Here is a 14,519-nt window from a genome sequence, read left to right as displayed (position 1 = left end):
TCTTTACCGCGCGCGTAGCGCCCGCCTTTTTTACTGAATGTTGCCAAAGTGCAAGAGTAAATATTGTTTAGATTTTTACTTGGTCGTCAATGTCACTTATATGGTCATCTTTTAGATATTAAAGTGAAAAATCGTGGTCAGGATCGTATTTGTAACCATTAATTCCCAATTTTGAACTTCAATGAGCCGTATAGATATGTGTGTAAATCAGCAACACATTTCACAACAATGCGGTACTTCAGCTGTTGTTTTTATTGATAACGAGTTTTAGGTTATGTCATTTGTTTACGGTCAATCGGCCTTTATCAGTTAGCCGTCAGCCTTTTTCGGATTGTGTGTGGTGCTGTTGTGTGGTTCGTTAGATAAAGGCAAAGACTCGTGACTTTTCTCTGGACACGCGCTCTTTTATTTCAATCGTTTGTGCCACAAATTTTTGGTGCTTCTTAATTATTATCATGTCGAACGAAGAGTATAAAGGCTACCGATCTGCCCTCTCCACCAGATATGCATCTAAAGAGATGCAGTTTAATTTTAGTGATTTTAAAAAGTTCACCACGTGGCGTCGGCTGTGGGTCTATTTGGCTGAAGCTGAGAAGGTAGGATTTATGTCAAAACTTTATCTCTCGGTCTGTTACCCGTAACGTTTGGTTCCGGATTGATACCTTATTATCATGGCTACAACCTCTGTAAGTTACCAACCTTTTATGGCGTTATAAATCTGACTGGCTACTATTTAGATTTTACCTTCTTTTCGCAAATTTCACAATTAGCAAAATGCACAAATCGGAAGTAGCAGAAATTTCCGGTAGCTCAGATTGTAAGCCGAAGAAACGTTCAGCCGCAGGTCTCAAGAGAACTCTCAAACGATGACTCACCTAAACTAAATGAGAATTCATAATTGCCAAAGAAATGATATACTCTTAGCTTGGTTCATAATTGCTGTTCTCTTGTGTTCAAAATGAATTGTATCTGATTTTCAATGAAGTGCTAGCAGTCAGCGACACCATGTAGAATTTGATAAGCGTAATCACAAGAAACATTGGTCATGGATTAGAGAGGCGTCTATAGAACATAGAAGGAAGTAGGGCAAGTAATAATTCTGTCTCATCAATTTTCTGCATAGTCATATCACTTGGAGATTTCATTGCCCCGTGGCTAGAATTAAACCTTGAAATGAGACAGACATTGTTGAAATTTTTAGGTTGAGGTCAAAGCTACTTTTGGTGATATAGTCACATAAAATTGACATGTTCAGCATCATCTCCGCATTTTTCATTGCTGAATACAATGGAGTGAGGCTCTATCACTGGAAGTAACTTTGAAATTGAGCTAAAACTTTACCCCTGGCCAACTTCAGCATAATGACGGCATAAGTCCACAAGCACGTATCTCGTTTGCGGTGTTTGAAAATCTCTGCCTTGATATTATTTTTTTAATGGAGAACCAATTGACATCATTTTTTGAAGGTTTCGCAGAATTTTCTCGGCACAGAAGAAAAATCCAGGCAGTTTTAAAGAATTACCTTTGATTAGTTTTCCGTTTAAAAAATAAAGTATGACAGGAAGTCTGCGAAGTTGCGAACCGGGATACGTGGTTGTAGACTTACACCATTGATAAGGTTTCATTTCACTTGCAAGTCAATAAATTTCTAAGATCGGCAGAGAAAGGTCATGAAAAACCCTCTCTTGGGGCGGTTCTTTTCATCTGATTGGAAAATTTTTGTCTTCTCATCGCACGATAATTCAGATTTCCGGAAATCGTTTTCAGAGATTCGGCAGTCGTAAAATAAAGTTACTAATAATTGTGGTGCCAAGTGTCAATCAATTTATCTCTCACTTTAATCGCACAGTTCTTAAGGCAGTGGATATTATTGCTCTATTCTTAAAGATACCTCGTAAAGATGTTTTGAGGATTTTTGGATAGTCTCCTAAGATTATCATATCTGTCTTAAATATTCTGGATCTTATGTGATGTCGCCAAGGAGGATTACAGTCTCATCATTATCACAGCACAGATGAAACCATCGGAAAACATGTCACCGCACACAAAATTATGTCTGGGTAAGTTTTCATGACTGTTATGAGTGTCACTGGTTTTGCATTGATCTTAGCACCCCCTGCAATTTCTTCTCTTCCCATCCCTTCCAACTTGATTATTTCATCTCCAGTTATTTAGCTAACAGCACCTGTTTTCTAACTCTTAAATCATGAGCTAATTGCATCTAATTTTCCTTCGGATGAACCTGATAAAGTAACCTCTCTCCGCATCTGCACTTTGTTCTATTATGGTGACATTATTTTTGTACAGATTCACCTTTTAAGAAGGTATTTCGTTCTTATTAACAATTTTTTTACGTCGCCTGATGCTCAGTAACTCCCAGCCTATATTATTACTGGAAAAACAGAAGGAAGATGAAGTATATGTGCTCTGCGCGTGAGCGTTGGTGTGCCTTCTCACATGAGGAGTGTCAGCATTATGCAGTCTTATCTTGTTTTTCGATGAAACTGTTGTTTAGTTGACAGTGCGCCTTCAATTTGGCGAGATACTACTTTGCATACTGCGAGCTTTTAAGAAGGACACCGCAGGAATAACGATCAGTTTCGTTTTTATCGATTCAAAAATCCAAATTCACCATCATGGGATTTATTCAAATGGCGCCTCATGTCGTTTTTGCGCTTTTCGCTACGTTTTCGAATTTATTAAGTTTAAAAATGTGTATTTTGTGTGGGTTTTCTGTATAAATGAATCGATGAATGTTGCCGCAACTTCTTTTCTTTTTTTTTTTATGTATCATCGATAGTTTTTGAAATGTCCCCCTATCCGAATCTGCGATTTTCTGCGCTGTTGTTATGAGTTTGTGCTCCAACTTTCGGGTAAGGGTCAAACTTCGGTTAGGTGGGCGTACCTAAAATTTGTCCATGTACTCATTTACTTTTAAAGGATTGTTGTAAACTCATTTAATTTAAACACGCCCATGGACGAATTTATAAATAGGCCGTCGAGACCGCCATCAATGGCAGCAAATTTTGCGCCGGAAAGGCGGCGCAGCGACGTAGCGATTCAATCCAAAAGTATCAGGTGCAAGATGTTACCAATATAGACAGTAAAATATTTTACAGTCCGGAAATCTGCATGTAAAAGTGTTTTGGCACAATACTTGCGGCATGATCCGACACCCCCCCCCCCCCCCCCCCGGTGTAAGAGTCGGAAATATTGACGGCTCAGGGGTGGCAATGGAGCTCTTGCAAATGTCAGGCATTTGCGATTTTGGTACTGATTCCTGTGTAAAATTTTGCGAGAAAGACGATGGTGCCATTGGCCATCTCTGAACGCAACTTGAAAGCTCAAAAAAAGCTCTCAAAGTAGAGAGATTTTTTTAATACTGATCTGTACCGAAATCGCAAATTCTTGACACATACAAGAGCTTTAGTACCAAAATTCGGTCATGAACACACCCTATATTTTGGCTGTGATGCTCTTGCAGTGGTGGTTGCAGGGAACCGGGAACCTCTCTATCACCAGTTCTGCGCTAAACTCTTTTTGTGTCGAAAAATTTGGCTCTTAAATATATAACAAGAACCTCTCTTCTGATGTACATCTGTCACCATTCAAGTCATTAGATTTTTCCTTTTTAGAGAATACCAAATGAGGATGACCTTTTTACTTACGGCTTCCTGAATTTTCTTCGTCATTGCATGCGGCATCTATTGCCTATACCTCTGCGACATACAATTTAACTAGCCCGCGCTTACTTTAAACCGGCTGACAGGAAATGTGAACAGCACGCATCAATTGCCTCGTCGAACACCCTATCTAGTTGCTTAGTCCCCCTACTATTTTTCTTCACGATTTTGATACTTCGTGACGCTTGAAAACTGACAAATAACTGCGCGGCGATTATCAATATTGCGGCGAAGCGCTTATCACTCCTCTCCTGACCTATTATTGTCTCATTCACATAAGCATGTTTTCTTCGACTAGACTACCACGCAAGCGCGAGCAAAATGAACAGAGATGTATATCGTGACGTCGCCTATTATCAACGTATGAAGTTTTGTTGTCGATTTAATGAAGTAAATCTAGTTGCGTCTGTATCTGCTGTTCCAACTGAGAGATTATTATTTGCATTCTATAGCTCTCACAATTCTCTTCTATTAATTTTAAGTTTTGAATTCAAGTCCGCACATATGGTTCGAATTGGTCTCCGAAGTCAATATTCCCCGGGGCTGATAACCTTTCCCACGAAATTTCTGTTTTACCGGCTCCTGGGTAGCTTTTTTCAGACGAAAAGTATTCGAAAGCACCTGCGGTGGGATTGCATACTCTTATTTTGAAGGCGAATCGTGTGGGCACATTAGTCGTTAGTAATGAAATATCCGCTGGAGTCGATTCGTTCCCCTGAGATGAGGCCTCGCGCCATGAAGCCTTAATTTATGTAGTATCCATAGATTCTTATTTTATAACACTTTACGGTCCAGGCGGCTTTAATTACCTACCTGCATTTTACAAATTACAATGGTGTAAATGAAAAGCACCTCCTGCTTTCTTAAATCCTCCACTGCGGTTAAGACTCTCATTTTAATACATTTGAACTTCGTTTTGTTTTTGTTGGTTTGTTTTTTTGCCTCTGTAAATAAGCATGTACTTAATGTTAATTATCTTTTTTCCATCTTAAAATGCGCTTTGATTTCTACGGAAAGATGCTCTTGGACATTGATTAACCATAGTAAAGAACTAATATATATATATATATATATATATATATATATATATATATATATTCAACGTCACGAATTATACATATATAAAAAAATGTTTTCCTCGAAAACTATCAACTGTCATTTTATTTTGTTATCAAAATATTCTCCAGAAATTATATACGTAATAAATTTCCTTGAGTAAGGTAGAACTACTCCAACCTGAGACTTAGGAGTTTTCCTTTTAATGGCTCAGTGTTGAAGTATGCCTGTCTCCGAGTGTGTTGAAGTCATTTTCGAGGACCAACCACTATTTTCGCCTGTTGATGACTAAAGAGTCTTTTTGACCTGTTGAGCAGTCTGTTCAGCCAATTGCCCTACAAATTGCCCATTGACCATTATCAGGCGAAATGTAGTGTTGATCACCGACATCGACTTCTGCCTCATTCCTTTACATCAATAGCGGTTGTGGAACCCAAATAATAGTTGGCGGATTTAACCAAAATCGACCTAACTACATTTCATATAGCATGATTTCTTATTAGCATTTATCTAGCCAATAGAGTACTCATCATTGTAAAGTATGCCTTGGGATTTTTTTTTCGGATGTTCCACTTCTTCTAAAAATATTCTGTCAAAATTTAAGTCAGAATTTTGCTGAATTATTCGATAATGAATCAAACATGAGAGGAAATTTTACGCCGTTTGATGTAGTTAAGAAGATTCAGGTTGAATCCGTCTATTTTTTCTTTGGCTTCAACGAAACTTATTTTTAGTACCCATCTGAATGTTGAGAAACGGAAGAGTAAAGATTTTAATCCGTATCACTAGGTTTTTTCCCCCATAGTATGTTTTTTCCTCAGTGTTTAATTTCATGTTTTCTAATTACAGTGGAACAAGCATATAAGCCTTTACAACAAAGACACGAAGAGGAACTCTGGCCACAATAATCATCACTCATCGACGGCGTCGAGAAACAACTCCAACTCCACATTCCCGTCGCAACTCTGCCAGCAGCTAGCTAACACCAAGAAGGGCAGACGGATCTCGCCCTCGGACTTCAAAAACCTCCAGAATTTCCTCCCGTTGTTCAACGGCGTGCAGAAGAACACCCTCGGAACCTCGCACAAACTCAACGGTCTACATGAGAGCCCAAACGGCCACCCGAGCGCCTCCAGTCGCTCCTCGCTCAACCATTCCACCCCCAACCTCTACAACCAGATAAACCACAGAGCTCTCGCAAACCTCAATGGGATCTTAAACTCCCCGAATTATACAGCGAATTACAATTGCGCTCAGAATTACTCCGCATCGAACTACTCAGGCGTTCCGAATTACTCAGCAGCGAGCGTTCAAAGTTACAACAACGGGACGAACTATAACGGCACTGCACTGAATTACAACACTACCTCTAATTACAACAATAATGCGTCAAACTATAGTACCCCTTCGAATTACACAGCTCCGGACTATTCCGGCGCATCGAATTATAACGCTTCGAGTTACCTCGGTGTCATGAACGGCGGGAGTTACCCGAGCTTCTACACCGACCCCGAGTACTTCAACACCGGGCGGCGTACTTCTAACACGGACCAAATGGAGTTGCTGACGCGGCACCTGAGTCGGATGAGCTTCAGCCCGAACAACAGCATGACGAGCGACGATTTCACGTTCGACTACGACCCCAAGGATTTCAACAACCCCCGGCTCTTGAACTACACGCCGCGGCAGAGCCCGGTGCAGGACAACCAGTTCTATCGCACGCTCGGCTTGACCAACGGCACCGCCCGCGACCTGGACCAGTCCTACTTCTCGGCCCCCGAGAACTCGCTGGACGCTTTCCGAGCGGCCGACTTGGATTTTGGAAGCAACGTCTTCTCGTCGCCCAGCGCGGGGTCCCTAGGGGCCAAATCCCTCCCGAATTCGCCGCTCCGCGTCTTGTCCAGCCCGAGGGAGCCCAATTCTCTCGAGTCTCCCAACTCGTCCGTGACAAGGTTCGTATCTTCTAGGTGAAATTCTAAAAAACGTGATCATTCGCAAGCGCAGCTGAAGAGTGGAGATGTTGCATGTGTGAGGAATTTGCGAATTGCCTGATGATTCTTACGTAAAAGTTCGTGAGAAACATGATGGTGCCACTGGTTTTCTCTGAAATCAACTCCCAAGCTCAAAAAAAGCTCTCAAGTCGAGGCCAAAAGGGAGGGGATATCCCCCGCTATCCTGAGAGTCCACCTCTACATCAAGACGAACTCTTCATGCAAAGATAGGGAGCAAATACATTAGCAGTGATGCCGTGTTTTCAGTTTTGGAGTCCCCAAATAAAGTGGCAGCCCTGTCAATGTATTCGCTCCCTATCTTTGCATGGACAGTTTGTCTTGATGTAGACGTGGACTCTCTGGATAGCGTGGGATATCCCCTCCATTTTTGCCTCAAGTTGAGAGCTTTTTTTGAGCTTGGGAGATGATTTCAGAAAAAACCAGTGGCACCATCGTGTTTCTCGCAAACTTTTACGTACGAATCAACAGTCAAATCGCAAATTCCTTACACATGCAACATCTCCATTGCGCTTGAGAATGTCGCGATGAAAAGCAGTAAAAGTTTACTTCATCGACACAATATACGACGTTGGAACTTGGCTAAGGTGTAAGAGAAACAAGTTCAGTTAGTATCGCATGCAACGAACACCAAATTTTCGCTACAACACCTGGATGCAACTATTCGAGCTCCACGGATGTCTGTGTTGCATACGCACGGAGATGAAGGCGTTTTGATTCTCCGGGTACTCACCACTTCACTCGCGGTGCAGAACCCAAAATTACAGAGCGTCTTCAATCCTTCGTTCGTACAACAAAGATTTTAGCATGATTTGTGGAGCAACCTAAGATATGTTTTTCTGGGTTGCAAAGGTGAGGGAAAACCTGGGAAAGTCAGGGCATTTTACTCCGAGTCAGAGTATTTCAGGGCTGTGGCTCAACAGTTAAAACCTCTATTGCGCTCCGGTCCGCCGGTACGCACCACACGTCAACGTTGCCGAGTTTTCGGGTATTTTTTGCCGCCAAGCGAGTGCCACGAGTAGTGAATCCGCGACATTCTATGTACCGTTCGATTTCCAAGTTGGCATAGCTGTTTAGATTTAAATTAACTTTTTTTTTTCTTATCTAGAAGTCAAAGAAAATTCACAGAATTCCAGCGCGAGTGGTAATGGAATTTTTCAAGAAAGTCCGGGAGAAGTCAGGGAAATTTGAACTTTGATTAAACCATCAACCTTACCTTTGTTCTATACTATGTCAATTTAGCTCTAAATAAGGGTCATCTGGGAAAATCCATATATAGAAGGTTTTTTTGCGGAAACATGTTGCATTAGGCAACCAGAACAACATATCAAAAGTTTACCAAAATCGGCCGTCCGCTAAGGCCGCCATCTTGAAAAAAGGGGGGGCGGGGGGCCAAAATACGCCGCCGGCGACCGGTTTTTAGCTTTTATCTTGAAAAATATCGATGCTACGGAAAAATGTCACTGAACCTTTTAAAAAGATCATAAAATTTCCTATTAGAAACACTATACATTTATCAAGTTGCGACTTCTGGTTCGTGAGATATGGCGGTAGTTTCCTGCGGCTAGGAAAGTCAAATCTTGCGAGAAATCACGTTTTTTCAACAAAATCTGTAATTATCTTAAAAACGGCGAGTCTGAGGCAAAAAAGTGTTCTCACCGGAATGAAAGAGCATGAAATTTCCATGCTAAAAATGCTTATGAATTCACTAGGGGGTCCGCCCCCGGAGCGCTATGCGGTCCGAACCAACGGCGGCTACTACGCGGTGAGGCTCGGCTTGGCCGCGCCATGCATTGTTGCGGTCCAAGATGAAACGGCTTCACTTTTTTGGTAGATTTACCGCGAGGGTAAGTCATATTATCCATTTAAATATGTGCTAATTTCCTTTCATCATGAACCCCCCCCCCCCTCCCCCCTTAGGTCATGCATGTTGTATAGTTAACAAATGTCAACGGTCGCGCTTGAAGATAATGTTATTATTTTATGCTTTCTTATTCAAATTAAATTTGTCAAACAACAAATCTTCTTTTTTCAAAGTAACTAAAAGGAAATGAATTAATACAAAATATAGAAAGAGGGAGTTTAAATTCATCCTCTGCTTCCTCTTCGATGAGTGTTTCTGCTTGATTGCTGCATCCCAAGCCGGAACAATGTAGACAAATGTCACTGCATGGTAGACCAGCTCTCTTACAAGAGCAGCGGTTACTACAGCCTTTCGAACATGTACATGAGATGATTTGTAAAAGTTCTTGGGGGGGGGGGGGGGGGTCAGGCGGGTTGAGCATAGGCACAAGGAGAAGCCTGAGTTCCGAAGATTTCCACCCCTATTCTTTGGGATTCCGTTTTCTTCCTCTCCAGAGTTGAACTTGATAATATACACGTAAGAAGTGTTGTTTGCACGCATCTGAAGTTGGATGAGGCAACGTTTGCAGTTTCACCTCAGTTTTTGCCTTGCCAAAGCACGATTAAAACATTGAAATCTGCATTTGTTCAAAGCAGTAACTGATTTTTCAGCACCATACAGCAAAAGAACGAGTTGCTCACCCGCTTGACAAAGCTCATCTTGAGTGCAGTCGGTTTCATCAAATTTCTCAGCAATACAAGAGACTTCGCCACATTTTTCCAACAGTTTAATAAATTTGCCTTTGCCCTTGCCACGAAATGCTGAAGTAGTATCACATCCACTGACGACATGGATAAACAGAATGCTCTTCTTCAAATTTACATTCGATGTTCGCAATTGATTTGAGCTAAAAATTTGGGCTGCATATTTGCCCTTACCTGGTTTGAGTAATAGGACGTCGCTTGATGCAGGCGTCAAAGCTATCATTAGAACAAGGAGGTCAATGTCTTCACCAACGATTAGAGTACCTATATTGAGAGAGTATGGCCACCGGTGTTACCACCTCTGATTGGCTCAGCCATCTTAGGCTGAATGGAGCCCTTAGGACCCAAAAATGGCGGACGCCATAAATTAATGTGATGCAAAATGACTCAAATTGTAGTTTTCTTTGCTTATCGTAACGAGAAATTTACCCAAATGCACTATTGCGATTCTTTACATATTTTTAAGGCTAATCGTGTGCAATTTTTGAGAAAAATTATCTTAGATGTAGTAAGGTTGGCAGCAAGTGCGGTTGGTGAAAACCGTCAAAAGTTGCCAATGACCCCCCTCCTATCCACAAAAACCAAAACAAAGCACCGCCATTTTTGGGTCCTAAAAGTCTCTCCATGGGGCCCAGTGGCCATACTCTCTCAATATAGGTACTCTACCAACGATAACAACTTGTTTCTTCGTTCCTCTCGGCAGACTGAGAGCTTCATTTACGATGAGAGTATCCGCATCGTCCTCTGCTTGAGATACTTTAACTTGACTCCCTGTAGTAAAGTGTTTCGATAGCAAGCAAATCAAACGCGCCTCATTCTTTTCATTATAGATAGAAGCAAGTCCTGGGCCACGGATAGAGGAGTGTCCTCACAAAAAATTAAGGCAGGACATTTCTTAAAGCTATCACGTCGTCACCTTTCAACGCTTTTTGTAGAATCTGTTGCGCTTTTTGTTCGTATCCATCAAAAACAATTGAACCTTCAAGACCATCATGCTTTTCAACACATAGGTATTAATAAACGATTCCACCGCTTAAGGTAATAAACGAAGAAATGCTTGTCTTATTCCTATTTCTATATTTTGTATTAATTCATTTCCTTTTAGTTACTTTGAAAAAAGAAGATTTGTTGTTTGACAAATTTAATTTGAATAAGAAAGCATAAAATAATAACATTATCTTCAAGCGCGACCGTTGACATTTGTTAACTATACAACATGCATGACCTAAGGGGGAGGGGGGGGGGGGTTCATGATGAAAGGAAATTAGCACATATTTAAATGGATAATATGACTTACCCTCGCGGTAAATCTACCAAAAAAGTGAAGCCGTTTCATCTTGGACCGCAACAATGCATGGCGCGGCCAAGCCGAGCCTCACCGCGTAGTAGCCGCCGTTGGTTCGGACCGCATAGCGCTCCGGGGGCGGACCCCCTAGTGAATTCATAAGCATTTTTAGCATGGAAATTTCATGCTCTTTCATTCCGGTGAGAACACTTTTTTGCCTCAGACTCGCCGTTTTTAAGATAATTACAGATTTTGTTGAAAAAACGTGATTTCTCGCAAGATTTGACTTTCCTAGCCGCAGGAAACTACCGCCATATCTCACGAACCAGAAGTCGCAACTTGATAAATGTATAGTGTTTCTAATAGGAAATTTTATGATCTTTTTAAAAGGTTCAGTGACATTTTTCCGTAGCATCGATATTTTTCAAGATAAAAGCTAAAAACCGGTCGCCGGCGGCGTATTTTGGCCCCCCGCCCCCCCTTTTTTCAAGATGGCGGCCTTAGCGGACGGCCGATTTTGGTAAACTTTTGATATGTTGTTCTGGTTGCCTAATGCAACATGTTTCCGCAAAAAAACCTTCTATATATAGATTTTCCCAGAAAAATGCTAGATTGACTGGACTATAAACGAAAAATTGAAGGCACTCTGCCATTCTGGATAGTCGCGAGCCGCGGGTGAAGCGTCGAGTGCCTGAATATTCAAAACGCCTTCCAATCCGTGTGTATGCAACACAGACATCCGTGGAGCCCGAATAGTTGCATTCAGGCGTTGTAATGAAAGTTTACTGTTCTTTGCACGCAATACTAATTGAATGTGCTTTGCTTGCTTCTCCTACACCTCAACTTTATTCCAGCGTTGTCAGATGTGCCGAAAAAGTAAATTATTACTGATTTTTATTGCAACATCCTCGATTCTCTGAGAAATGCTTTGAATTTTGGAATGTAATGCAACGTTACAATGAAGAAATACGATGTTGCCGGTCATTGAAATCCCAAAACAAATAGGTATGCAAGCATGATTTGTAGCTTTTCTTTTGACCTACTATTTTCATTTATTTTTTCCCCTAGGAAAAGTTTAAGGCTTCCAATTTTTTTCTCTTAATGTAAAAATTCTGGATCTTAATACTGAAAACCTCCGAATTAAACATGCTCTTTGAATTGAAATCTGTCAAAAAAGTGATAATCGTTGGTTGATAATGTTCCTTTACTTTTTAAAATAATCAAAGAACACTAACTTGTAAAGTTGCTGGATGTAAGAAAGCGGCATCTACTCTTTTAAACTTAGACATGGTCTTCGTTAGTTAGTTACATTAATTTACCAGTACATATTATAGTTTGTATTGTTCTTTTCAGCCCCTATGATTCAAGCCGTCAAGAGAAAGATTCGCAAAGATTGATAAATCAAGGCAGCATCCACCCTGCCCCTCCAGATCTTCAGTGCGGGAATTTTGAAGACTTTAACAGCAGAGATCTTCTGCCTGACAACAGAAATGCTGGGGTCTTGGGAATGAACATCTCCCATTGGTACGGCAATGGTGGCGACTATGATCTCCAAATGAATCTCAAAGGTGTTAAGAAGCCTTTAACAAAGACGAATCTTCATTTAAGATCCTACAAGCGTGGCATAGGCCAGTGGCGTTAAGTTCAGAGGTTAACAGCTCTCCTCCCTTTAAATTACTTATCTAACGATAATGGAAGGTTAATTTTCTTGGATCTCAAACAAGGCTAAAATAGTTTGAGGAAGCAAATTGTACTTCTTAAGTTTTTTACATTTACTTTGATTCTGCATGTTTTCTTATCCGTTTTTTTAATTTAAAACTGTAATCTATAGATTCATATTGATTTGTTTGTAAATACTTTAATTTTGTACTTCAGTTTGCTGAATTATTTTTCTCTCTAACATCACATTGATTTTACGAAATACTTTCTCTAGTGAACTTAAATTTTGAACTGTAGGAAATCAATGTACATCCTACCTCCAAAATGACTTAATTTTAAGATCAGTTCATCCATGTGAAACGAAAAAAAAAAACATGAGAGACTTGTTCCTTGATTTTCAAGTTGATAATCTCTCTTGTTGGAAGAAAATAATTTTAGATGAAATGAAATACTCTAGCACTGAAATTAAGGTTTAGTAGTTCTGTATTCATCAGACAATGCGGGCATTCTCTTCACTACTGTTGAATCATTTTATATCCCGTATTATCATATCATTTTCCTGGTCATAACGTTTGATCAAGAATCTTGCTCTGAAATCCTCTAACCCCCTTGCACATTCCCCAGCTAATCTTTGAAATTAAGAGAAAAATCAGGGAAGTAGGAGCATTCAAGGGTTAGCCAGGTAGTGTGTGAGTGGAGGAGAAAGTACCAGTGCTTGCAATTATGTGTAGCAAGTGAAAATCAATGTCTCTTTTCGGGAAGAACAATTGAGCTATGTAACCCAGAACTCTTCTTGTAGAATTGTTCTTTTAAAAGGTGAAAGAAATTCACAAATCATTTCCAAGAATTAATATTTTTTCATTTTTCTCATCAAGTGAAAAATGATTATTGAAATTCACCAAATTTTTCCATAGGAATGAAGTATGAAGTGCACTTTATTGCAGTTAAAGTATGTCAACTTCACACTGTGAATTTGTGCTTTTATTTTTTCATCTATATGCACAGTCTTTTAATAGTTTACCTGTTTTATCAATCCGTTTCAATCATCGCAGTAATTTCAAACAGCTATTCAGTGTGCTACAGCACTCTAATTTACAACATTCCTGTAACTTAAGTTGGTCAAATAAAAAACTTTTTTCTATAGAAATCTTATTAAAGTAAACATTTTTAGGATCAAAAACTGCAAATTGCATGAACAAAGTATCCAATCTAATTCAGCTTCTGAAAATTTGATTTAAAATTTTCTCTCTATTGAGTTGTAATCAGTTCAATCAAAAAATCTTAAACTTCAAAGTATCACAAATCTTTATTATTCGATTGTATTTTACATCAAATTTATAATTTTTCAATCACATCCCTTCAATTTCAATCATACTGATCTTTCAAATTTGGCGTCCAAATCCATCACGCAAATTGATTTTAATTTACTCAGCTTGTCCTTTATGAAATTGCTCTTGGTTTAGATGTTCAGAGATCAGATTTTTAAAGTATAAGCCGAAATTTTCCTTTAAACTTTGCAACATTTAATTTCTCCCTTAAACGTGTTTCTTGTTTAAGTCCTTAATCATTGACATAAATTAATTTGTAATTCACTCCCTATCTTTTCACATTTATTAATTTGTTTTCGATCTGATGTTATTGTTTTAAACCACCCTGTATAAGAAAAAAGCAGCAGTAATGCATTTTTTACACTTTTTAAATTCCCCAATGCCTCTGGGCAATGAAAATAATTAAAGAGGAAGAGGTTGATGACTGAATTGTTCAATCCGCAAGGTGACAGAGGTGACAGACATAGTTTTTTATCCAACTCCTGTAAAAACCATGCAGATTTAAAGTTTTGTATTATCTCTTATTAAACTTTGTAAGAATTATCTGCAAAGGAACCCCAAGGAAAAATAATTATTTTGCTTAAATTCAGCCAATAGAGAAATCATTATGTCCGTAGAGTCAGGTTTGTCACCACTGAATTTAATCAGCTGTCATTTTGGTGTAATTTATCATTGTAGGTGTGGTTTTAGTTAATTTAAGAGCCAAGCCTCCCCTTCTCATCAATATTTGGATACTATCATCATTAAGTAAGATAGCAAGGCTGATTCATAACTGTACTGTATGTTACTAATTGTAAGTCCTTTTCATCATGTCACAAAAGGTGTTTTAATATAAGCTTGTATATTCCTCACGATAGTTCATGAACTGCAGGTAGCCGACGAGCAATGAAAC

The 14,519-nt window shown here is 39.6% G+C and overlaps 1 protein-coding gene across 1 annotated transcript in view; it reads left to right on the top strand.

The window, feature by feature from the left end:
• Positions 1-284: 284 nt before the first annotated feature.
• The window catches only part of Adsl (adenylosuccinate lyase), a 33,810-nt gene continuing 19,575 nt past the window's right edge, over positions 285-14,519 (top strand). Inside the window, exon 1 of the mRNA XM_019047510.2 lies at positions 285-596. Within this exon, the coding sequence (XP_018903055.2) occupies positions 456-596 (141 nt within the window). The 5' untranslated portion in view covers positions 285-455. The remainder of the gene's footprint in view (positions 597-14,519) is intronic.

This window comes from Bemisia tabaci, chromosome 4 (assembly GCF_918797505.1).
Source record: "Bemisia tabaci chromosome 4, PGI_BMITA_v3".
Taxonomy (NCBI): Eukaryota; Metazoa; Arthropoda; class Insecta; order Hemiptera; family Aleyrodidae; genus Bemisia; species Bemisia tabaci.
This window is presented reverse-complemented; position numbering and strand designations above follow the sequence as displayed.